Genomic DNA, 26,428 nt, shown 5'->3' with positions numbered 1-26,428 from the left:
ACTATACAAAGAGGGAAATGAAGTAAATGGCCTCTGAGGTCCCTGTTAATTCTAATTCTATATGTCTAAGGTTAAAATCAGTACTTTTTTCTTTAAACTCGCATCTCTTCCAAATTTGGTTGTTTCTGTAATGGCAACATTATACTTCCAATCACTCAAGTTTGAAATCTGAATTTATATTTTACTCTTCCTTTTCTCTTAGTTTTTTTCCCCACATCTGATAAGTTGGTAAATCTTGATTTCAATTCTACATAACCTTTAATAAGTTCCCTGTACTTATATACCACTACCCTGAGGTCCTCCCTCATCCTTGATTACATCCTTGGATTACTACTAAATTCTCTTGTCCCTCTCTTTACTCTCCAATCCATTCTCTACAGCTGTCAAATTAATATCCTTAAAATATAGGCCTTATCCTTTCAGTAACTAGAAAACCTCAGTGAAGTTTTCTCTCTCTAGGATTAAGAAAAATCCAAACTTTTCATACTAACATTTAAAAGCCCTCCTCCACAGGCTAATTCTCACCTACCTTTCCAACTATATTTTACATTACTCAATTTCATTCAGTCTGTCTTTTAGCCTAATAGAACTGTTCCCTAGATTTAACATTCTGTGCATTTGCTGTCCCCCTTTGCTGAGAATGACTCCTTCTTCACCTCTTGCCTCTTAATACTTTGGCTTCTTTCAATTTTAGCTCTTGGGTCACCTTCAACAGTACTTCTCTGATTCCAGCCTCTTCCCATTCCTTCTTTCACCCCAGAGGACTCCCCTTTCCCAATCTGGGATTTACTTATCTGTGCCTAAATGATAACATATTATCAGTAGAAACACATTTTTCTTGAGGGCAGGGACTGTTTGATTTTTTTTCTTCCTTCAGGTCCTTTTACATAAATTGAATATTTGGCAAACTTAAAATTTAGTGTACTTGCTAAGGGAGAGATTCTAGAATAATGTTTGTTAAAATAAATTTAATTAAAGTTCTTTTTCTGAATGTCTGGTTTGTTTTCATGATTTTTAAATTTTTTTTTTTTAAATTAGAAACATGGGTTTAGGGGCAGCTAGATGGTGAAGTGGCTAGAGTACCAATCCTGAAGTCAGGAGGACTTGAGTTCAAATCTTACCTCGGACAGGGGCAAGTCACTTAACCTCAATCCTCAGGAAAAAAAAAAAAAAAAGAAATTACAGGCTTCAAAAGCTGTGAGTGACTAAAGCTCCAGGCTGCTGCTTTTACTTAGGATATTATAAGCTTTATTCTTTAAGGCGACACCATTTAAGTTCATTGTATTATGTATCTATTTTTATTATCCATATTGTATTATGCCTATTCACAGTGAAAAATGATGGATTTGGCAGTATAAAAAGATCATAAAACTTGGAAGACCTTTGAGTTCAAATCTTTCTGTTACTTGTTTAACCTGTATAATTTTGGGTTGGCACTTAGCGCAACTCTTTAGGTCTAAAGTTTTCTTGTCTGTAAATATGGAGTTCAAGCTAGATGACCTCCAAGGCAGGGGTGCATAACAGATAGTGGGGCCATGGACAGATTTCAAGAGCTTCGTGAATCTTGGTTTTAAAAAAAAAAAAAAAAGACATCTATTTTTACTAACATTTAAATGGGGGGCTGAGTAATTCCTCCAGTTACAAATTGAAAAACAATTAATCTGAGGAGTCTGAAGGCTTCACCGTCCACGCTATAATAGCTATAGCGTTGTAATATTGTGCCACAGTTCTCTTTTAATTATCCTGACTCAGATTCCCTAAATTGTTCTGCTCAATCCTGCAAAACCACCCCTCCCTCTTAATCAGATCAGAATGCCTCTCCCCATCCCAAGCTATTGGAGTATCAGATACTGTCTCATCAAGATGCCTCTCCCCTACGCCGGCGGCTCATCCCACCCTGCCTGAGTCAAGTACCCGCTCTCAGCACCCGGACTCCGCCCCTGCCTCGATCTACCCCCTGAGTCTGAACCACGTGCATATATGTCATTGAGAACTCAGACTGCTGGATTCTTGGAGACCATAGTCTCATTCGGCCCTGGGACCAAACCATGGATCCATTTGGTCCCCCAGTAAATCCCTCCCTTTAAAATAAATTATTAAAAACTCTCTAATCTCTATTTTGTCTCAGTTTCTCCGGCATTACACTAAGTTTGCAAAGTGCTTTACACATTGTCCCTACAACCACCTTCAACGATAGAATTAATCCCTTTTTACACAGGAGGAAGCTGAAGCAGAGAAAAATTAAGCGACTTGCTCGGGGTCCTTTAATAAGTGTCAGAGTTAACTAACTTTGAACTCTGGGGTCCAGGGCTTTACGCACTTCCATACTAGCTGAATGTGTAACAAACAGGATTTCCCTGTGCTACCGTGAGGGGCAGCTAGGTGGCAATGTTCCGGCCCGACGTGAAGGAGACCCATCTTTCTGATTCAAAATCTGGCTTCCGTGTGACCGCCGGCCTCGGCTTCCTCATCTGTAAGATGAGCTGGAGAAGGAAATGGCAAACCAAAGTACCTCTGTCAAAAAGACCCAAACGCACCTAAAGGACCACCAATGATCAGGGTCAGGGCTGAAGATGGCGTTCCTACGGCGCGAGTTCGAACCCCAGCTCTTGCATTCTCTGGATGACCCTGGGCAAGTCGCTTAAGTCTCAGAACCTCAGTTCGGCGAGGGGTGAGGGTGGATTTGGACGGGATGACCTTCAGGTTCTCCCCCTGTTACCTCCCCGGCAGATCATTCAATTCCGCGGGCAGGGGAAGGGGTTTTTTTTTTTTTTAATCTTTTTATCCCCGGGGCTTCAGGGATTAAAGAAGCACTCACGCTTCCGCAGAATCTCGGAGTCAGCGGAGACCCAGGAGGCGGGGGAGGGGAGGCCGGGAGGGGAGGCCAACCTGCCCCACCTGCGGTCCGGGAGGAAAGACTCCTCCCCGCTGGGGGGAAGGGCGGGGCCGCCCGGGACCCGGATGGTACACAGACTGATGGAGACTAGGCCGGCAGCCAGACGCGTCCCCTAGTTGCTACGCCAAAGTTAACCCGGAACCTCCTACTCCCAAAGCAGGGCCCCGAGCCATCGGGACTCCACAGCCAGCTGGGTCCGCTGACCTCCATACCCGCGCAGCGCGTACGTGCGTCTGGCTCCACGTGACAGCTTTCCCCCTCATCCCTGGCCCCCCCCACTCCCTCCGCGGTCGCAGTCGCGGGGACCGGGAGCCTGCGCCTTGCAGGTGCTCGACTTTCCCACAAAGCGAGGTCGAATAAAGTTCGTTTATTCAAAACAAGGCGTGCGGTCTCTTCGTACGGCCCGGGAGAAGGCGGGGTTGGACGGCACGGCTGTGGTGACGCATTTCCTCGTCACTGACTTTTCCCCCTCCCCGCTTCTCCCCGTACTCACTTTACTTCCGGCGGCTTCGGGGTAGTTTGCGGCGCCTGAGCCTGGCGGCCTTGTGTAGCATTCGTGATGGATGAGCTCCCCCCTCAGATGTCGGCTCAAGACCATGGGTACATTTCGCATTTCTTCTCTCAGATTTAGCCTGCCTGCATTCCCCCCCCCCCCCGGGCCCACCCATAGTCTCGGGGCCTTGAAGCCGAGCAGCCGTGCCAGGACCGGAGCTAAGGAGAGGGAAGGATGCTCGTCTGGCTGCCGAGCGGAATTCAGCCGGTGTGAACCTGCTCCGTCACACGGCCGTGCTCTGGGTGACTGGGGCAGGTCTGCCCCTCTGGGGAACTTCTCTTTTTCTCTCCCTTTTCCTCCGAGGGTTCTTAGGTGGTAGCGCGGCAGAACTCTTGTTATTTCAGGGGACCGCTTTTCTGAAGTTACTCATAGCCCTTAGTAGACCTTTCCGAAGTCAAAGTGCGATGTGAGGAAGACAATGTAAGGAGACGTGGTTTCTAGTTCTGCTTCCGTCACTCAAATAGCCGAGTGACATAGGACAAATCGCAATAACCAATTCAGTTTTGGATTATTGCAATAGCCTGCTGATGGGTCTGCTGGCCTCAACTCTTTTCCCTGCTCCAAAGTGACTTTTTAGAGTCACTGATCTCAGTCATCTCCCTATTCAACAAAATCTAACTGCTCCCTGTGTCTGTGGGAACAAACATAAAAGCCCCTCGAAACCTCGTGCTCCCGGTTCCCCAGTTTCCAGTCTAACTGCAGAATATTTTCTTCCAGACATTCCCATCTCTCTGGGTTGGACATTTTTTCTCTGCTGGAAAGGTCTCCCTCCTCATTTCTGTCTACTGACCAGAGTAAAATCTCTTGCTCTCAGTTTGAAAATGGGGAGATTAGATTAAATAATTTATGAAGTTCCTCGTTGCTATGCAGTTATATGTTCCTGTAAAAAATAATAATGGTGGGGACAGCTAGATGACTCGGTGGATAGAAAACCCACTCCTAGAATCGGGAGGACTTGGTTCAAATCTGGCCTCACACACTTAATTAACACTTACTAGCTATTTCACTTGGGCAAGGGACTTAACCCCAATTGCCTCACCAAAAGAAAAAAATTTTGTATAGTGGCTTAAGCTTTTGCAAAGCATCTAAAATATATAATTTGATTCTATTTTCTTTGGAAAGTTGAATCAATCATGTGTCTATGGGATGTATTCATAACTTTTAGCTTTTAAAAATGTTTAAAAAATTTATTTTCATAGGTAATTTAAACTCAATTGCCAAAATTAATCTAAATTCATTTTCAAAATCATCATCATTTACATAGTATTATAGCCTCCCAGTTTTAGCCACAATTTCCTTAGGAAATATTTAGTTCAAGGGTGTATCAGGCCATCTTGTCATGGAGATCATTATCACTATCTGTTCCAACCAAGGATTTATTTTACAGATTAAAGTGAGACACAGGCCTCTCCTTATCTGACTGCTTGTTGGGAGGAAGACACCCTTTCTCATGAGATCGTAATATAATTCCTTTCTGCTTTTACCTTGAGAAATCCTCTTGGGTCTTTGTCCCACACATATCTAACTGTCCATGTGGGGATTTTGATGCAAAAGAAAGAAAGTTGAATTTAGGGAGAAATACATGGGAAATGATGACACAGGAAGAAGAAACAAAAGAGGTCAAAGATTTGTACATTATTCAGAAGACTCGTGACTTTTTGAGGAAACCATTTTAGGGAGCCTTCTGGAATTGTACCTAAAGAGTTTTAAAACTATATAAACTTTTTGATCCACCATTACTATGCTTAGGCCTGTTTCCCAGAATACTTAAGGGAAAAGGAAGAGTCCATTTAAAAATATTGCTATCAATGCTTTTTGTGTTGGCAAAGAACTAAAAATTGAGGAGATATGCATCAATTGGGGAACAACTAAGCAAATGATTGTGATGGAATATTATTATGCTATAAGAAATGATGAGCAGGAAGATTTTATTTTATTTTATTTTATTTTTTTTATTCTGGCTGAGAATCAGTTATTTTTTTTTTTTTTTTTATTTAATAGCCTTTAATTTACATGATATATACATGGGTAACTTTACAGCATTAACAATTGCCAAACCTCTTGTTCCAATTTTTCACCTCTTAACCCCCCCCCCCCCCCTCCCCTAAATGGCAGGATGACCAGTAGATGTTAAATATATTAAAATATAACTTAGATACACAATAAGTATACATGACCACAACATTATTTTGCTGTACAAAAAGAATCAGACTCTGAATTATTGTACAATTAGCTTGTGAAGGAAATCAAAAATGCAGGTGCATAAATATAGGGATTGGGAATTCAATGTAATGGTTTTTAGTCATCTCCCAGAGTTCGAGCAGGAAGATTTTAATGATGAAGAATGAAATGTGCAGAGCCATGAGAATGTTGATTATAGTAACAACTATATTGTTTAAAGAATAATTGTAAGTGATCTGGATGTTCTAGTATTATAAATAGACATAAACCACAACTACGAAAGAAGATACTATCCATCTTTAGGGAAAGAAGTGATAAATAGAAGCATGTAGAGTATAGTTTTACTATGTGTGTATAAGTATGTATATATTTGTGATGTAGTCTTCAGTTAAGAGTAGGGGTAGGCAGCTTGGAACTTAAAATGTAACCCCCCCAAATTAAATATTAAACGAAAAAAAAAAAGGTAGTAGGTATGGGAAATAAAAGTGATAGGTGTAGGAAATAGTGGTTAGCAAATAATGCCGTCAAGAATGGAATAGGGGAAAAAATTTCATTTGCCCTTTCTTCCTGAGTAAGTTCCCTTTGTACAGTCCTATCTTTGATTCATCAGACCTAAATTCAGAATTAGTAAAAAATAATGAGAAAAAGATGTGTACAGTTGAAGCAGATCTGAACCTTTTATATGAGTTATTGAAAAAAATGAGAAAGGGAAAAAATAAAAGACTGTAAGTCAGATGCCAGATTCTCAGAGAACGTGTGTCTGCAACGCAGGCAGCTAAGTGGCACATTAGGGAGGATAGTATAGCCAAAACAAATTTCTACTGAAGAAAGTTTCATAGAATCTTGAATTGTTCAAGACTTGAGTGAGGATTGTAGAATAAAGGTTTAGAACTTGTGATGAAGAGTAAGAAGTTTACCAATTCTACCTGAAGTGAAGGGTGGAGATGTGGAAGATGGAGCAACCAGAATTTGGAGAATACCAGTGATCCCGAGTCCTTGGGAAAATCAGGTTTCAATTAATGCAAAGATTGTAAAAGAAAAAGATTGAACATAAAGAGGAATTTAATAGAGGAATAGATGAACCAAAGATATAAAGGAAAGAGCAAGGGGAAAATAGGGATGTGTAGTGTTTTGGAGTAGGGAATTAGGACTAGATGAATAGAAATGAAAGTCCTAAAAGGAAATTGTTTTTTGGTTAATGTCTCAGGATGATAGGGACTGTGTTTGCAAGGTATATATCTTACCTATAAAGAAATAGACGTATCAAACAGACAGATCATTGGAGATTTACATCTCCCATGTATTTATACAGTTCACTAAAATATTAGTAAGAGAATGACTAACTTTCCTATTAGATTTTAATACATAAAGCAGAGGCTTTTTTTTAATTTAAATTTTTATATCTTCAGTGCCTTTTATATAATAGACATTTGCTTGGAATAAATTGAATAGCATATCACTTAGGTCTTATAATTTATCTCAAAATAGTATACATTGGCATACTAATAATGACTTAGCAAATATGTGAAAAGTAATTGTAAGGTATACATATGTTTTGTAAATGAAGGGATTCCAGATCTATTACTATTAACATTTTATTATCATTAAATAACATACTAGTACCTGTTACCTCTTTCTTTTAGATCTTTTGCATATTTTACAATGAAAAATCGAGCACCACAGATCCTAACAAAGGTTATTGATACATTGCACCAACATAAAGATGAATTCTTTGAGAAGTATGGAGAGGTAAGGGTTATATATTTAATAATTGAACCTGGTAAATGAAGCTCTCATTCATTTGCGGTTTCTTTTAGGAGATGATTAGTGGATTTTTTTCCTATTTTTACTTTGCTCTCTTATTCTAATAATTGTGGGCAGTTTGATTTCTTGAAATACAATATTCTGGCCCTTTTTTTGTTCATTCTTGAATTATCTCTCCTTGATACTTTCCACTTTGGTGGTGGTGGTGTTTTTTCAAAGATACCTTACATTTTCTTTTATTTTTCAATCCTAACTTTTTAGAATATATTTTGTCTCATGGAGATAATTGACTTCTCTTTGGTCCATTCTAATTTTCAAGGCATCTTTTAATTAGATAAGGTTTTGTAACTTTAATGCTAAGCTATTCTCTCTTCTCCCCCTTCTCTATCCCCTTCCTTCCCCTAGGAATTGGGGTTAAGTGACTTGCCTAGAGTCACACAGCTAGGAAGTATTAAGTGTCTGAGGTCCAATTTGAACCCAGGTCCTCCTGATTTCAGGACTGGTTAAGCTATTCTTTTTATGAAGCTTTTCCTTTAAAGTTATCATTTTTCTAGTTCTTTCCTCTACCACTCTTAATTCATTTATTATGCCATTTTTAAACCTTTGCTTCATTTCTTCTAAGAATACTAATTGATCTTGTAGTGCTTATAGGGATTTTGTAGATATTTTGGAGTTACTCTCTTCTGAGTTTGGGTCTTGAGTATCCATAATACTATCCATAATAGCACTTTATTAAGGCAATTTTAACAAATTTATTCATTTTTCATCATTACTTCCCAGATTGGAACTTTGAGTTAGGACCAAGTTCTGCGTACTTCTGACAAGATTGTCATGGACTTGTTTGTCTCTGCCTTGGATTATCTGAGGACCTGCCACTTTTCTGGCACTTGAATGCTGTGTTTTTCAGATTTTATGAGAGGTGATTTGATATAGGAACTACCAACTTTCATTGTGTTTTATTTAATCTTGATTTAAAACATGTTTTAATCACATCCTTTCTTGACCCTGATCTTTAGTTTGGTTCTAGGCAGTATAGCTACAGAGCTGCCTCTTGGAGTTCTGAGAGATGGTTCCTCCTTTCTGGCATTTTTCCCTCTTCTTTCTCCCTCAGTTAACTAGCTAGAAAGGTCTCCAGATTCAGAGCAAACCTACTTACTGTCTGCTCATTATGCTGGGAGCTTGTGATTTTTTTACAGGTTGTAATCCTGACTTGAACCTGAATCTTCACTCCTATGCAGAAGTTAGAGAATCAAGAATGCCATTATAGGCCTTTCCCAGTTTTGAGCCTGTACTATGGCACTTTTTCCACTCTGGTCATCTCCTAGTGGGCCTAATTAGTGATCTAGGGCTAGAAATACAACTTTCTGTGGTTTCACCTCAGATTTTCAAGCCACTACTTGCTTTGATGATCTTGGATCTTTGCTGATGTAGTTGTTAAGAGGAACTTGCAACTGGTCTGTGCTTCATTCTGCTCCACCATCTTTTCTGATTGATACCTAATTTCAAGAGAAATTTCACTTCTCCCCCTCTCATTGAGTTTTTCAGATCTACTTCTTTCATGTTGTTTTTCACGGAGTCTTCCTTCTACTTAACTTTAAAAAAAGTTTTGGTTGAAAGTCTATATAATGAATTGTTCACATTCTTAAAATATGCAAGCATTTAGTTATTTTTTATTCCTTATTTGCATACTATTGTAGTTTACTTAAGTTTCAGTTGCTTGGTCAATTTACATGGCTAGTTCTATATTTCTCATTAAGAAAGAATTAAGTTTTTTTCCAGTTTATGGATGAAGCATCTTTTTTAATGACAGAAGTATGCTTCTTTTTGATTGATAGACAGTTTGGGGAAACAGGCCAATTTTTCTTGTCTTTTTTTTTTTTTTTTTTTTTTTTTTTTTTTTTTTTTTTTTTTTTTTTTTTTTTTTTTTTTTTTTTTTTCTTTTTTTTTTTTTTTTTTTTTTTTTTTTTTTTTTTTTTTTTTTTTTTTTTTTTACCATATTGTATTTTAGTAATTCCTGTCCTTATTGAATAGTTTTTTCACAATTTGAATTGATTTTTGCTGATAATGTAAATTATGTCCTCTAAAGTGCTTATGGATTCTTTCTTAGAAATGCTAGCTCTAGAATTTAAGTTCATTTCTAAATTAGTTAAATTAGGATTCTCTTTTCTTTTTGTCCTTCAAAGGCTCTCTCTTTGGCTTTATGTTTCTGTTACTTGTGTGTAATTTTCTTGCATGATTTCATGGAATGTGATTATCAGATTCTTTTTTTTTGTTTTCCCCACAAGGAGAACTGTAATCCTTTGTCTTGCTAAGTTTGGCCATCTAATTCTTTTGTTTATAAAGGTCTTTCCTCAATTTTACCATTTAAAATTTTTTTTCTTCATCTGTCTCAGCATTTTTAAAATTCTGTTGAATCACTCTGCTCCTCAGAGAATCTACTACTTCTTTAAGATTTTCCCTTGTCCTTTCAACATTTTCACTTCTTATTTTCACACTTTTTCATTCTTCCTTTAGTAACTTAATTAACATTCTTAAGAGGTACCAGATATTTTTTTATAGGGACAATGCAGCATAGTGGACAATGTTGGCATTTGAGTCAGAAAAACCTGAGTTCAAATTTTGCCCTAGGCAAGTCACTTAATGACCATGAACTTTGTTTTCCTCATCTGTAGAATGTGGATAATATCCATTATTTCCTGCTCATCAATTTATTTTGGAACCAAAATGAGATAATTTAACAGTTATTTCTCTTTGCTTTTTAAAAAAAATTCTATAGTTCTGTTCATTAGATTTGGTTTTCTGCTTTATATTGTCTTTCTCTTAATCTTCTAATGATTTATTTCTTTTTTGTTGTTTTTGTATCTTATTTGTCACATGTTATTGTTTGGAACTGAGTTGCCCCAAACACACAATTCACCAACTTGGTTACTACCATTGGGTTTTCCTGAAGTATATTTTTATTTATATTTTTATATATTTATTTATTTATGTTGAAACCTACATGGATAGGAAGTGATTTGGAACTTTAGAATATTGAATTGGAACATGGTTCATTCTAAACAGCTTTTGGCAGCTGTAATACCCTGAACTCTCCAAAAAAAAAAAAAAAAAGCAATTTTGCTTTTTGAGCTCCAAATATTTAAAAATATGACTTATGATGACTATAGTTTGTGAAAGATATTTTTAATTCTCTTTTCCAGGTAGGCGCTGAAGCAGAAAAGAAAGCTTTCTCTCTTCTTTCTAAGTTACATAATGAACTAGAAACTGATAAGCCATTACTGCCTTTGGCTGATACCTGGGTTGATGCCGATGTATGGAATGAACACCTGGAATATCACCATAGTATTTTAAATGAAAATGATAAAAAAATAAGCTGGTTTCAGTCTCCTTGGTTATATGTAGAGTGTTATATGTACCGTAGAATTCATGAAGCATTACTGCTAAGGTAAATTAATATCTTGTAGAATTCTATGTTACTTGTTGTATTCTAGGACATTGTTTTTTGTCAAAAGGTTAGAGCATATGACATCAGATACTTGACACGTGCTAGCTCTGTGACCCTGGACAAATCACTTAACTCCAATTGCCTTTCCCCAAACAAAAGCCATCTGGGAAGCCAAGGAATCCTGGATTCAGATCCTGTCTCTTAGCAGTTAACTATGTGACCCTCGGTAATTTAACTTTGTGTTCTCAGTAAATTTCTAGAGACAAGTTGGAAAGAAAGTGTTGACTCATACTAGTAAAAGAATTTCCTTATCATAACAATGAACTTATAGGTACACTAGTAAAAGAATTTCCTTATCATAACAATGAACTCATAGGTACACTAGTAAAAGAATTTCCTTATCATAACAATGAATTCATAGGTGCACTAGTAAAAGAATTTCCTATCATAACAATGAAATCATAGGTGCACTAGTAAAAGAATTTCCTTATCATAACAATGAACTCATAGGTTCAGTCATAAACCTTATCTTTTTGAAACTGCTTAGAGCCAAAAAAAAGCTAGCTGGCTACTAGTAGAAACATAAGTGAGTTGCAGGAAGTTTTCAGATGCATATTTCTTAAAAGTCATGTTATAAATGTGATTATGACAGGTTTCACTAAAATAAACATACTTCTTTGAGATTGTATCTGCCATTCCATTTTAAAATTCTTTAAAAATTTGATTACTTAGCTTATTTTGTATTAAAGGTTTATTTTCTTATGAAGTCCAAATTCATAGCTTTTGGCCAAATGTAAGACTTAAAGAGTGTCTGTACTGTATCTGACTTTTGAATAGTCTATTAAAATAATTTACAACTATAAAAGCAAAATCGAGTAAATTTTCTAATGGTAAAAAATAGGTAACATTTCAGCATTCACTTTATAAAGGAGAACATCACACCTGTACAACACAGTGCCATGTTCATTGTATTGTTTAAAATCTAGCCAGTCCAAAAAAATGCTGGAAGTCACAACATCTTTCACATTTGTTCATTTTTTCCTATTCCCAGCACCCTTTTCAAACATATTTCCTGTTTCCATTATCTTTACCCTTTTAATCCAGGTTTATTCTTTCCCAGAAAAAATATTCTCATGGAGATTCTGGCTAATCACTTTTGCCTTTTGGATAAAATTTTTATGCTTCATGTCTTTTCCCAAAATTTCACAACACTTGTTCCTTTTGAGTCTTAGCTGAAAAGACTTTCTTGTACCCTGTATTGTAGCCAAAATGGACTCCTTGCGGAGCTCCTTTCTGTGACTTTGCCTCAGGCTGTTGCTGTGCCTTGGAATGTCCATATTCCTTAATGTTGCCTGCTTTCTGTATTGTAAAGAGCAACTTGTTTTTTGTTGTTGTTTTTTAAGCTTTTTATTTTTCAAAACATATGTGTGGACAATTCTTTAACATTAGCCCTTGCAAAACCTTGTATTCCAGTTTTCCCCCCTTTCCAGATGGCAAGTAGTCCAGTATATGTTAAATCCAATATATGCTTATATATTTATAGTTATCGTGTTGTGTAATGTTCTCCTGGTTCTGCTCACTTCATTTGGCATCAGTTCATGTCAGTCTCTCCAGACCTCTCTGAAATCATCCTGCTGGTCATTTCTTACTGAACAATAATATCCCATAACATTCATATACCACAATTTGTTCAGTCATTCTCCAACTGATAGGCATCCACTCTGTTTCCAGTTTCTGAGCAACTTGTTTTTGATTTCCTTTATTCTCTATATTTAGACATTGAAAGTTATTTCGTAACTACTTTACTTATGTAATATCATTTGTTTTTTCTATGTTGATGTATTGTTTCTATTAGAATACAAGTTAATTGAAAGTTGGAAATGTAAATTATTTATATGGTGAATCTCCTCCACTGGGAAGCATAGTACTCTACACATAGTAGGCCTATAATAAGTAAATGAATACAGCATTTATGTGACACTTTATGACTTTCAAAGTGATTTACATGTTATTTCATTTGCTCATAATAATTCTTTGTGAGATGTGTCAATTTTACAGATGAGGAAACTGAGGCAGAGAGCATTTAAGTGACTTGCCCAGGATAACACAGCTAAGTGTCTGAAGCAGAATTTGAACTCATGTCTTCCTGGTTCCAAGCCCAACACTATTATTATACCACCATTAAAAATATCCAAAAGACTGCCATAGGCTCTGAAGACAGTTCCAAAAGAGTAAGCCAAAAATATTTTGAATGATGATAATACCATTGGAATAAGTATATTTTGACTAATACTTTGACTGCTATGAAGGGGAAAATACTCATTTAGATATATAAATTCTGAAAGGTTGTTTTTAAAAATCAGTCCTGTACTTTCTTGTCACAACTCATATAGCATAAACTTTCAATTGTTTACGTGAATATAAAAGGGGATCCATGATATGGATAATTTAGAATAGAATATAACCCCCCAATTTTTTGCACTTGACTTTGCAATAAGTCATCCTTTTTTTTTTCCCTTTCAGATTTAAATCCCTTTTTGTTTCTTTTGGTTAACAATCTTATTACTCCATGTTCTATTATGAGATGGCCCAGGAAAATAATTGTCAAGCATGGGGATGAGGAGACGGGAGTAACTAATTTGGAATTTTAGATTTTTCAGAGGTTATCCACACATAGGTAATCAAAATTTGATTATATAATGAAGTTAAGGCAGGTGAATGGCCAAATAGGTAGAGTGTGAGATTTGGACTCCAGGGGATCAGAGTTTGAATTTTTGCTGGAAAATTTAGTTTCTTATCTCTGAGCAAATTGATTCTTTTCTGCCTCAGTTTTCTCATTTGGAAAATTGGAATAACAATAGCACCTATTCATAGCATTGTTGTGAGGATAAATTCAAGAATTTTAAAGTGATTTATAAAAATGTTTGGTTTTTTTTGTCATCATCTTAAGACTAGCTTTTCCTGCTCTCTTATGCTTCCTAATTGTTGAAATTTTCATCAGAAGAACTTGACAACCAAGAAGAATATGCCAAATTTTTAAATATTGTGTATTGGGAAAGGGCTATGATTTGTTAAAATAAGTTTTTATGATTATCTTACAAGATTTCAGTTTTCAAAAAACTTTGCTTTTTAGCCTTTACTAGAGTATAAGAATTGACTATTGAATTACTAAGATAATATTAACAACTATTTAAAGTATAGCATCATGATTATTTTTGCACTTTGTTTCTTTTGCCTCCATTTCAGTTCACCAATCAGTGACTTTGATGTGTTTAAAGAATCAAAACAACAGAATTTCTTGGAATCACAGGATGCTATCATAACTTTATGTATTTACCTACAAGAGTTAAGTAGTGGGATTGAAAACCTAAATGAAAGTCAACTGAAAAATGAGTTTTTTAAACTCTTGCAGGTAAAATATTATTTTATTCTCTTTTTCTCTTTCCCTTCCTCTTCTCCCTTTCTCCTCTCATGTGTATGTATAGAAGTGTACATATGTATATTTATACCCATATATATGTGTATCTTATTTATAGTTTTATATATATATATTTAAATTTGCCAAGTCATTTAAGATGAGGCATACATACTTATAATGGATTTTTTTTTTTTAAATTTAATAGCCTTTTATTTACAGGATATATACATGGGTAACTTTACAGCATTAACAATTGCCAAACCTCTTGTTCCAATTTTTCACCTCTTACCCCCCCCACCCCCTCCCCTAGATGGCAAGATGACCAGTAGATGTTAAATATATTAAAATATAAATTAGATACACAATAAGTATACATGACCAAAACGTTATTTTGCTGTACAAAAAGAATCAGACTCTGAAATATTGTACAATTAGCTTGTGAAGGAAATCAAAAATGCAGGTGGGCATAAATATAGGGATTGGGAATTCAATGTAATGGTTTTTAGTCATCTCCCAGAGTTCTTTTTCTGGGCATAACTAGTTCAGTTCATTACTGCTCCATTAGAAATGATTTGGTTGATCTCGTTGCTGAGGATGGCCTGATCCATCAGAACTGGTCATCATATAGTATTGTTGTTGAAGTATATAATGATCTCCTGGTCCTGCTCATTTCACTCAGCATCAGTTCGTGTAAGTCTCTCCAGGCCTTTCTGAAATTATCCTGTTGGTCATTTCTTACAGAACAGTAATATTCCATAATGGATGTTTTTAAAGATAATGTTATTCAGTAAACAAAATTCATTTTAATACTTGGAAATCAATTTTGAAGTCAATTTAGAATTTTTTTTTTCTTTAGCTAGGATCCTTGTTAGTTGCAGAGTAACTATTTGTCTTAATGTTTAAAAATTATTCATATGTACACATATACATATATATATAATATAAAGCTTGAGCAGTCAATTAACTCAGTAGATATTTCTGCTGTGGAACATTGAACTTTTTATAGTTCTTTGTCATCCTTTTTTCCCTTTTCTTATTTAAAACACTCTTATGGAAGGAATTTATTTAGCATTTTATTTTTCTCCAGTTACATATAAAAACAATTTTTAACATTCATTTTTAAAAATTTTGAGTTCTAAATTCTCTCCTTTTTTCTCATGCCCTGTTGAGAAGACAAGCAATTCTATATAGGTTACACGTGTAGTCATGTGAAATATTTCTGTATTATGTCATGTTAAGAAAAGTGTGATAACCACGCTAGTACCCCAGATACCCCAGAATCAGCAGGAGTCAGGATAAGCAAAAGTCCTTAGTCTTTATTCTTGGTCTTTAGACACGGGATGGAACAGGATGGAAGCAGAATCTCCGTGACCCGCCTTCTTCCTCATCTACTGCAAAAAATTACTCTGGCTGGTCTTACTCTGCCCCCTAGTCCCTTCTACAATCCTCTGTATACACCAATCATTGAGCCAGCACAGGATAGTGGGAAGGACCATTTTCCAAGCATATGCCCATAGAATATTGTCCAATAAGTAATTAGCCCTAAGTGCTTGAACCAACCTCAGGGCAACGACTCAAGAATTTCAGCCCTCTTCAAAAAGAAACAGACCAAAAGGGAAAAAAAATCAAGAAAAAAAAAAAAAGTATGCTTCAATCTGTATTCAATTACCATCGGTCTCTGGGATGGATAACATTCTTCATCATTATACCTTAAGAGCTGTCTTAGATCATTGTAGTTCTTTGTCATCCTTTTTTCCCTTTTCTTATTTAAGACACTCTTATGGAAGGAATTTATTTAGCATTTTATTTTTGGCTATCTATTGGCTAGATCTGCCAAAACTAGCTAAGTCATTCACAGCTTATCATCTTACAATATTGCTGTTACCTCGTGTATGGTATATTTTACTTTGCATCAACTTGTTTAAGTCTTTCTGAGATCATCCTGGTCATCATTTCTTACAAAACAAAAGTATTCCATCATGATCACCAACCACAATTTGTTCAGCCATTCCCTAATTTATGGGCATCCCCTCAGTTTCTAGTTCTTTGGTAACAGAAAAGAGCTGCTATAAATATTTGTTTATTTTTTTTTCTTTGAGATATAGATTTAATAGTGACATTGTTAAGTCAAGGAGTATGCATGGTTTAAAGCCCTTAAGAGCAGTAGTCCTCAAACTTTTTAAATAGGGGGCCAGTTCACTGTCCCTCCGACTGTTGGAGAGCCGGACTATCGTAAAAACAAAAACTTTGTTTTGTGGGCCTTTAATAAAGAAACTTCATAGTCCCGGGTGAGGGGGATAAACGTCCTCAGCTGCCGCATTTGCCCCACAGGCTGTAGTTTGAGGACTCCTGCTAGAGTATAATTCCAAATTGCTCTATAGAATAGTTGAATTACTTAACAGCACTACCAACAATATGGTAATGTCTCATGTTTCCCACATCCCTTCTGGTGCATGTTATTTTTCTTTTCTGTCCTATTAGCTAGCCATTCTAATAGGTATCTCAGAATTGTTTTAATTTGCATTTCTGCTATAGTGAATTAGAGAATTTTTCTATAGATAACATTCAATACTTCATCTGAAAACCTTATATCTTTTGATCTGAGAAATGAGGCCTTTAACAGAAAAACTTGCTTCAAATTTTTTTTTATAATTACTATATTGCTGACTTTTTCTCTCTGTCCTATTTCTGTTTATTCTAGTTCTCTCTTTTTGCCCTTTCCCTCCTCAAAAAATTTTGCTTCTATCACCTCCCCACATTTACTCTCCTTTGTATCTCATTCCCTTCCCTATCTACTTTTCTATAGGGTAAGATAGATTTCTCTACTCAACTGAGTGTTCATGTTATTCCTTCCCTCTCCTCCCTTCTTCCCCTTCACTGTAAAAGCTTGTTCTTGTCTCTTTTATGTGAGATAATTTACTCCATTCAATCTTTACCTTTTCCCTTTATTTTTTTAGATATCCTTTATTTTCATCTTACACCTGTGCCCTCTGTTTATATATACTTCTTCTAATTGCCCTAACAATAAGAAAATTTTTATGAGATATAAGTATTGTCTCATATAGGAATGTGAATGGTTTAACCTTATTAAATGATTTTTTATTTCCTTTTCCTGTTTACCTGTTTACCTTCCCTTGAAAGTCAGACTTTTCAATTCAGCTCTGGTCTTTTCATGTTTGAAAGTCCTTTATTTCCTTGACTGTCTTTTTTTTTTTTTTTCCCCTGAAGGGTATACTCAATTTTATTATGTAGGTGATTCTTGATTTCTCCTGTGAACTCTAGAATAATCTTTTTTTCCCCCTCTTTCCTTTCTTTTCCTTCCTTCCTTCCTTTGGGAGAGAAAAATCAGAATAAAGGAAAAACTATGGGAGAGGGGGAAAAAAGTAAACATAGCATGTATTGATTTACATTCAGTCTCCATACTTCTTTTTCTGGATGCAGATGACAATTTTCTGTCTAAAGTCTATTGGGATTGCTTTGGACTCCAAAATAATCTTATTCCAAGCCCTCTGGTCCTTTAATGTAGAAGCTGCTAAATCTTGTGTTATCCTGACTGTGGTTCCATGATATTTGAATTGTTTTCTGGCTACTTGCAATATTTTCTATTTGACCTGGGAGCTCTGGAATTTGACTAATATTCTTGGCTGTTTTCATGTTGGGATTCTTTCAGGAGGTGATTAATGGATTCTTTCAATTTCTATTTTACTTTTTGGTTCTAGATTATCAGAGCAGTTTACTCTGATAATTTTTTGAAATTGTGACGTGTAGGCTTTTTTTTTTTTAAATCATGGCTTTTAAAGAGTTTCCCTCCTCCCCCGAGGCAATTAGGGTTAAGTGACTTGCCCTGGGTCATACAGCTAGAAAGTATTAAATGTCTGAGGTTGGATTGGAACTCAGGTCACTCTTATTCACCACTCCATCTAGCTGCCCCAGTTGTATAATTTTAAAATTATCTATCCTAGCTCTATTTTCCAGCTCATTTTTTAGTTTTTCCAATGAGGTATTTCATTAAAACATTCTTAAATGCTAATATTATTGTTGTTCAGAGTAATTCTTGGAAGTAGACTCATCGATGTGGCTAAAGTGTATTCAGGAGCCAAGAAGCAAAAAAAACTGAAAGCATAGAATATTTGTTTTGTTTTTTCTGCTGAGGCAATTGGGGTTAAATGACTTGCCCAGGGTCACACAGCTATGAAGTGTCTGAGACCAGATTTGAACTCAGGTCTTCCTGACTTCAGGGCTAGTGCTCTATTCACTGTGCCACCTCGCTGCCCCAGCATAGAATATTTGAAAGACGAAGCAGAGAACTTTTTCCAAGTTAAAATTTATTGACCATCTTCCCTTGTCCAAGCCATTAAAATAAACATTCTGAGGAAATATAGAGAACTGTTGAACTTCTCAATTTTATTCCCATATCAAGGAGTTTATAACCTAGTTAGAGATGGGGGAAGAGGGTGGGAGGAATGGAAAAAGACATTTCTTACAAGAAATAAAATAAAATAATGGATTAAGTAATATTTCAAGATGCTTATAGGAAAGATTTTGAGGTACTAATATTGATAAATGAATTTTGTAGGTAGTAATTATCTTAAGAATATCAATCTTGGCAGAATGCATTTTACATTTATCCTGGAGTTCATTCTCCATTTTTACTTTCTCAGACTAATATATTTGTATGTACATGTGAATACGTATATAGATACACAAATTCTTTAGTAGATCTTTGGTCTCATCATTGTGAGTACTCTTTGCATTAGTGCAGAATATAATCTGGCTATATATTGTCATCACATATAATTATTACTCATATCTTCCAAAAAACCCTCTAGAGCAGAGGTCCTCAAACTACCGCCCATGGGCCAGATGTGGCCGCTGAGGACGTTTATCCCCCTCATCCAGGGCTATGAAGTTTCTTTATTTAAAGGCCCACAAAACAAAGTTTTTGTTTTTACGTCCGTCCCTCCAACAGTCTGAGGGACAGTGAACTGGCCCCCTATTTAAAAAGTTTGAGGACCCCTGCAGTCTAGAAAAACTAGACTAGGGGTATCCTTCTACCCCTTCTCTGATCCTTACTATATTTTATGTATACTAGTACAATATTTGGGTTTGTTCTTCTTTAATCAACCATTTTTGTTACATCATTATATGTTCTAGAAGTTCAGACTTTTAAATTGCTTGTCCAGTCTTGCTTCCAACAAAAAATGTTTCACCTATGCAACTTAATCTAGGCAAGTTTTGCTTTGGAGTTAGAAAGTTAAAATTCTACACGTTGCAGACCTCTGTTTTGAACCATGGCCTATAATCATAGAACTCTCGTCAGCTATTTTGTTTTGCATACTACTAAATTCTAATGAGTATCTATGAAAGCACGATAATCCAGCAGTAATATGGATCATTCTGGTGCTCACAGTGTGAAGCTTCCAATAAGAAATACTGAAAGAATATCTTAGTGTAATCTTCTGACCTTAAAAAACTGATTTCAAACTTTATTTGCCTAGAGTAAAATTCTTTTTATTTGTTCAGTGTAGCTGAATAAAATTAATTAAAAGAGATGTAAGGGAATCATTAAAGTTGGTTATAACACTCCACAGTTTGCATAAAATCATATAACTTCCTCCCCAAGCCCCAGCTGCAGTTTTAAATTAAGGATGGAGTTTTAAAACAGAAAAGGTCACCCTTTATGCTTAATTTTTATCTCTACAACTGTCTCCCCGGCTTGATATAATTTCTAAATCAGAAGGGAATATGGAATATATGGGGAGAATGCCTTGTATTTTTTGCTACCGGTTTTTCTTAGTGCTCCCAGACCACCACACTAGTTCCACACATGGAACTTTTAATTTTTAATGTCTATTATTACCCTGAAGAACTAGTATGATAATTTACATTGAATATTGAGAGGCAGGTAGGTAGTATGTGAATAGAGAACCAGCAGTGGAGCCAGGCATTCAAATCCTGTCTCAGAAACTAAATACCTTTGTGACCCTGGGCAAGTCATTTAACCCCAATTACCTCCAAAATCCAAAACAAATAAATTAGCTGGGTCTTTTTTTTTTTTAATAATAAAACAAAAATGGAAAAAAAAACTATTCAATTCTAATCAAAATGCTCTATAATGGTTAAGTATTAATACTATTATGTGTGACTTTATTTTTGTTGGAGGTAGGGTTAGAAATATTTCCAAAATAATATTTTAAAATTATTTCAGTATTTTAAAAACTTTTAATCAGGGCAGCTAGGTGGTGCAGTGAGTGGGTAGAGCACCAGCCTTGAAGTCAAAAGTACCTGAGTTCAAATCCTGCCTCAGACACTTAACACTAGCTGTGTGACCCTGGGCAAGTCAACCCCAATTGCCTCAGCAAAAACAGCAAACAAAAAAATCCTTTTAATCAATTTCATTTATTTCTTTTTTTTTCCTTAGGATAATGTGATTTCACTTTATTTTATTTATTTATTTATTATTTATTTAATAGCCTTTAATTTACAGGTTATATGCATGGGTAACTTTACAGCATTAACAATTGCCAAACCTCTTGTTCCAATTTTTCACCTCTTACCCCCCCCACCCCCTCCCCCAGATGGCAGGATGACTAGTAGATGTTAAATATATTAAAATATAAATTAGATACACAATAAGTATACAATTTCATTTATTTCTTAAGAATAAAGTTTTTTTGTTGAAAACATGTTTAATATAAGTTCATTAAAGGTTCTAGTTCAAAAAATTCCACTGCCCCCATCCCCTCCCCCAGATGGCAGGATGACTAGTAGATGTTAAATATATTAAAATATAAATTAGATACACAATAAGTATACAATTTCATTTATTTCTTAAGAATAAAGTTTTTTTGTTGAAAACATGTTTAATATAAGTTCATTAAAGGTTCTAGTTCAAAATGTGTTGCTGAAGTTTAGTTACGTCTTTCAAAAATAAGCTTAAAAACTTTAAAAAAAGTTATTAATGTAATAATAAAATATTAGTTTCACTTTTAGAATATAAAAATAGAAAATTCACATTTTTTATTAAATATTGAATTAAGTTGTATCATTTGAAGTCTTGTCTTTTAACAAAATCTTACCTACCTTTTATTTCTATTCAATATCTTAACAATTACTCAGAACACATAAATGGGGAAATTTGCAGTGTATTGACTGATTGAATTTTTCTTTCTTGAGTTTGTTTTTCTAATTAAAAAACATTTAGTTTTAAAGTGAAAAATGTCATCAGTCTGCTTTTTCATGTAAAGATTAGTAATAAAACGTTTGAAATTTTTGGGGAGGCCAACAACTATCATGCCACTAACGATATGGGCAGTGAAATATTTCAGTTGTTTATAGGTATGAATAATGTTTGTTTGTTTTTTTTTTTTTTTCCCAGATTTCGTTATGGGGAAATAAGTGTGATCTGTCACTCTCAGGTGGTCAGAGCAGCTCTCAGATAGCTAGTCCATTGGCTGTTTTGGATGAACTGAAGCCTTTCATTTTAGTGAATAATTTGGAAATGCTTTGGTCACTTCTTATAAACCGAAAGAAAACTAGTCAGGAGAAATTTTCTACTACTAGAGTGGACTTTATCCTGGATAATGCAGGATTTGAACTTGTTACAGATTTGATAATGGCAGACTTCCTCTTAGCATCTAAGCTGGCTACTGAGATCCATCTTCATGGAAAAAGTATTCCCTGGTATGTTTCAGATACTAATAAAAAAGATCTAAATTGGATGATTGAAGAATTAAAAGCCTCCAATACTAAGTGTTTGTTCGAGTGTGGAGCTAATTGGGAGCATTATCTTAAAAAGCATACATGGGTTTACCAAGATCATATGTTTTGGACTCTGCCTCACGAATATTGTACTATGTCTCATTTTGCTCCTGATTTATATGCTGAACTACAGAAGTCAAATTTAATTCTTTTCAAAGGCGATTTAAACTATAGGAAATTAGTAGGAGACAGAAAGTGGAAGTTTACAGTTCCATTTCATCAGGCTTTGAATGGTTTCCATCCTGCACCTCTCTGCAGCATAAGAACAATAAAAGCTGAAGTTCAGGTTGGTTTGACAACTGGGCAAGGGGAAGAGATTACAGATACTGATCCTCAGTGGATGACTACTGGAAAATACGGTGTATTTCAGTTTGATGGGGCCCTTTGATTTGGCTTAGGGGATTTTTAAACCTTTAAAGAGAAGCTCTAACTTAGCTTATTTCCTTCCCAGAAAAGTAATTTTAAAACTTAATTACTTTGAAGGAATGGGGTTACCTAATTTCAACATCAGTTGCTCTTTTGTACTGATGTTGCTAATTAAGGTTCTTTAGGTTCAGCTGCTTTGAGAGTCTTAAAGACATTTCATTTCTTATTTTTCATTGAAGTTTTATGTCTTGTCCAAAATTTCAGGAAGTTACTGAGATAAATGCAAAAAGTGTATTTTGCTTTTATAGTTAAATACACTTAGACTTATTTAATTTTTACCATTTAAAAGTAAAGTACTTACATGGTGTTTAAAATTTGGGGAAATATTTTAACTTAAGTTTTAACTTAAAATATTTTAACTTAATTTTATACTGCATGGATATTAATTTGTCTACCTTTAGGATGAATGTCTTAAAACTAACGTTTGAAATACAGGGAAGCAGAAAATTAATTTGATAATATTGATAATTCAAAGGAATTAAGTAACTTTGGTACTTAAATTTCTTGATGATAGTAACCTTCATTCATATGCATTCTATGTTCTTGTCCATTTAATTTTTTAAATAAAGTTGTCTGAATTACAAAAAAAAAAAAAAAAAATGAAAAAAAACCAGACTGGGAGGAAATATATTGAAGAATGTTACATCTTTTTCATCTTTATTAATTATATCCATGAAATAAAAGATATTTTGAACAAATTGTCTTTAGAAATGGAGATTCCTTTTTTGCTAATTGGTTGTAATAGACTTTGCCCCTGATTGAAATAACATGTATTCTTATGTTTTGAATTTGGAAGGATGTCTTTCCACCATGAATCAGCTTTGGACCCGAGTTGTTTTAAAACGTATAACCATTTTACCACCTTGGTTTGAAAAAATATAACTGAATATAATTTCTGGGGCTTTGCCGATAAAATACATTAAAATTCCATTTGGTTTTGTTTTTTTTTCCAGAGACTTAAAAAATAGGCAATTAAAAGACCAGGTCAATACAGCTAATTAATAATGCATCATAACACAAAAGCTGACTTTATGCAAGGTAATTTGCATATGAGATTGGTTTAACTTCCTTCTTAGTTGGTGAACAAATTCTTTATTGACATTGTATATATATATATGAAATTACAGCTAATTTATGTACTTCTCTGTACATTTTCCTTTTTGGATGGTTCTTTTCAAAGATAAATTGTGCAGCATTATTACATTTTGTTAGTGAACAAATAGAACAGCACTATTAACAAATAATTTGATTAAATGAAGTACAATACTCAGAATGAACTTTGAAATTATTATTTTACTTTACAAACTTTTCAAGTTCTTTTGAATCTGCCAATTTTTAAACAATATAAATTACTATAATAAAATTTGCATTTGAAAAAAAATGTTTTCCAGGTTCTGTTCCTAAATTATGTAGAATGTGAATATGACCTTTGTTTTTTGTTGGATTTTTTTTATAATTTTATTGATGTTGTTTCTCCCCCCCTGCTTTTTTTTAAACAACACTGCTTTTGCCATTCTTCAGCTCTACTTCAAAAGTCCCCCCTCATCCTTGCTGCTATCTATTTCTTCAACAGTGGAGATTTAACTGGAAAATGTCTTACCACCCCCATCATCAACTTCTAGGGAAGTAGGACTGAGAATCTCACCAAATAGACTATTGGAGGAAAGTCCTGGATCCCATGATGGCTCATGTGACATGTATTTGTCTTGTAAATGTTGTGTTCAACTTCAGTAGAAGTATAGATAACTACATTCATATCTGGGGATCATTTAGAGGGCATGTCAGACTGGTTTACATATTCTCTCTCTAGCTATAAACTAGCGAGTTTTCTAATAATGTACTTAGCACAGCACTTAGTATGTCTAATATTTGATTGATTTGTTGATTATTGATTGATGACCAATTCATATTACCTTTCTTATTCCAATCATGAGGATTTTAATGAAAATTTCCCTTGAACAGTGGCTTCTACTTTGAATAAGGGAACCATTGGTTGGTGGTTGTCCTTCATTCTCAAAGAGGACCAAAATGATAAAGCTACATTAGTCAAGCTGAAATGTGTCCAACTTGTGGCTCTCCTCAACAGTGAGGTGATGAAGGCCAGTTCCGATGGTCTTGTGATGAAGAGAGAGCCATCTATATCCAGAGAGAGGATAGTGGAGCTGAGTGTGGATCACAACATAGTATTTTCACTCTTTTTGTTGTTGTTTTTTTTTTGCTTACATTTTCTTTCTTCGAGTTCTTTTTGGCAAACATACATGGCCAACCCAATGGAGTTACATTCTCTGCAGTAGAGGTTGAATGGCAGTTTAGTTCAAAAAAAATCTTAATGTTTGATATTTTATCCTGCCTGATGATCTTCAGAATCTTTCTAATATAATTCAAATGGAATCAATTTAGTTTCCTGTCAATGATGCTGTTTTACCATGCAGGTTTCAGAGGCATCCAGCAAGGAAGTCAGCACAATGGTTCTTTGATTTGGTAGTCAGTCAAATACCTCTCGTTTTGGCAATGTGTGTCAACCTCATTATCTATGTATACATGCCAGGAAAGAATACAGCTAACTTATCCACAGCATTCAAAACTTCTCCATCTGTTATAACTGATGGCTCTACATAGGGATGATGTGGTATTGGCTGATGGAGTATCTTTGTTTCTGGATGTTAATTCTTAGGTCAAAATTAGCACAAGCAGCAGAGAACTGATCCATACTTTGTTGCATTTCTGCTTCAGACACTGCATTGAGTGCACAATTACCTGTGAACAAAAAAATCATGCACCAACACTTACTCCATTTAGTTTTGGATTGTGTAAAGAAATCATGACAATATTAAAAGCATGACTTTAGGGACTTGCCAAAAAACAATGAGAACTTGTGGTAACAAATGTCATAGAAAATCCCCAGCACTATTGTGTGTTGCTTGAAGTGGCCTATTTGTGAAGACTTCCCTTAACCCTGTTGTACAAAAAGGTAGCCAGCAAATTATAAATGCAGATTCTCATGGAAATAATCTGCTAAACTTTGATTTTTTTCCTTACGCCATGACAATCTGGCATTTTAAGTTTTCCTCATTTCCTTCAGCACCTCCTAACTCTCTTCCCCTAGTTCTCACAGCCTATGGTCAGTGTGTGCTAAATAGTGGACCTTGTTCAGATTGCTCACTTGACTTTGCTTCATGCTAGGCTGATAGTGGGTTCCCTTGCTTGAGCTTTCCAAACCAGTTTCACTATGACAAGCCCCATATCAGCTTTATTTTTAAAAAAATTTATTTAAAATAAATAAAAAATAGAAAAAAAAGAAAAAGCACCATTGTCATGTGCATGGGTAGAATATGAGAGGATTCAAAATTATGAGACAATAAATTTCCATTTCATGAAAGCCTATGAAAATAAAAATTATACATTATGTTCAGAACTGTTCATCTTTCCTTCCTTATGTGTGGTAAGTGAAGAATAGAAGTGTTTATTTTAGAATTTTGGAAGAAGTGAACATCTTTCCATTGGAGTTCTACCAGTAGAGAGAGGTTAATTTCCACAGAAATTAGAGTTATATAGAATCCATGATACCCTTCCTTCCCCTTTCTCACTCTCACTTAATACTTGGAAGTAACATGAACTTGTTAAATTTTGACTTGAATTTTATAATGGTCTGTTTCACAAGGTTTCCAACTGTTTGCATGTATGTTTTATGGTGGGCAGTTTTGCAACTGCTTATAACTGTTTATTTTAGCCAATATGAGCACCCTATTTCCCAGATTCCCCAGACAATCTGAATCTAAGTTATAAATTCAATCTACCTTAGTTAATGATTTTATAAGAAACCATATAATCCTCCACAAAAAGGAAATTTGTTTAGAGGTAAGTAGTCTATTAAACTAGAATAACCAAGGAGACTTAGTTTACCTCAAACTTCCTCAAACAACAAATAGAGATTAGCCAGTTTATAGACCTCTCAGAATATCTGCAGGCTATTAAATAGTTAGA

At 35.1% G+C, this 26,428-nt stretch overlaps 2 protein-coding genes across 5 annotated transcripts in view; one reads left to right on the top strand and one right to left on the bottom strand.

The window, feature by feature from the left end:
- Nucleotides 1-3,122, bottom strand: part of RMND1 (required for meiotic nuclear division 1 homolog) — a 45,889-nt gene extending 42,767 nt beyond the window's left edge. Inside the window, exon 1 of one of the 3 annotated variants that reach the window (XM_031937622.1) lies at nucleotides 2,819-3,122. Coding sequence is in view for 1 of the 3 variants with exons in the window: in XM_031937620.1 (XP_031793480.1) it covers nucleotides 2,290-2,326 (37 nt within the window). In the remaining 2 variants the exon portion in view is untranslated. The other 2 variants (XM_031937621.1, XM_031937620.1) reach the window with 2 other exon arrangements.
- Nucleotides 3,123-3,220: 98 nt separating this feature from the next.
- Nucleotides 3,221-23,359, top strand: LOC100914473 (damage-control phosphatase ARMT1). Of its 2 annotated transcripts, XM_031937623.1 has the most exons (5): nucleotides 3,221-3,496; nucleotides 7,274-7,379; nucleotides 10,595-10,839; nucleotides 14,086-14,251; nucleotides 21,636-23,359. In XM_031937623.1, the coding sequence occupies exons 1-5, from the start codon at nucleotides 3,456-3,458 to the stop codon at nucleotides 22,404-22,406; spliced, it is 1,329 nt and encodes a 442-aa protein (XP_031793483.1). In that variant the 5' UTR covers nucleotides 3,221-3,455; the 3' UTR covers nucleotides 22,407-23,359. The 2 variants fall into 2 exon arrangements, with proteins under 2 accessions (XP_031793483.1, XP_031793485.1); XM_031937625.1 differs by lacking the exon at nucleotides 7,274-7,379.
- The last annotated feature ends 3,069 nt before the right edge of the window (nucleotides 23,360-26,428 follow it).

Source organism: Sarcophilus harrisii, chromosome 4 (assembly GCF_902635505.1).
Source record: "Sarcophilus harrisii chromosome 4, mSarHar1.11, whole genome shotgun sequence".
Lineage (NCBI taxonomy): Eukaryota > Metazoa > Chordata > Mammalia > Dasyuromorphia > Dasyuridae > Sarcophilus > Sarcophilus harrisii.
This window is presented reverse-complemented; position numbering and strand designations above follow the sequence as displayed.

What these genes read in the sequence shown, in the direction of transcription:
- LOC100914473 (XM_031937623.1), top strand. Translation starts at nt 3,456, where the DNA reads ATGGATGAGCTCCCCCCTCAGATGTCGGCTCAAGACCATGG. An exon ending in ATGTCGGCTCAAGACCATGG is followed by an intron (nt 3,497 to 7,273) that starts GTACATTTCGCA and finishes TCTTTCTTTTAG; the next exon opens with ATCTTTTGCATATTTTACAA. An exon ending in AGTTTTTTAAACTCTTGCAG is followed by an intron (nt 14,252 to 21,635) that starts GTAAAATATTAT and finishes TTTTTTTCCCAG; the next exon opens with ATTTCGTTATGGGGAAATAA.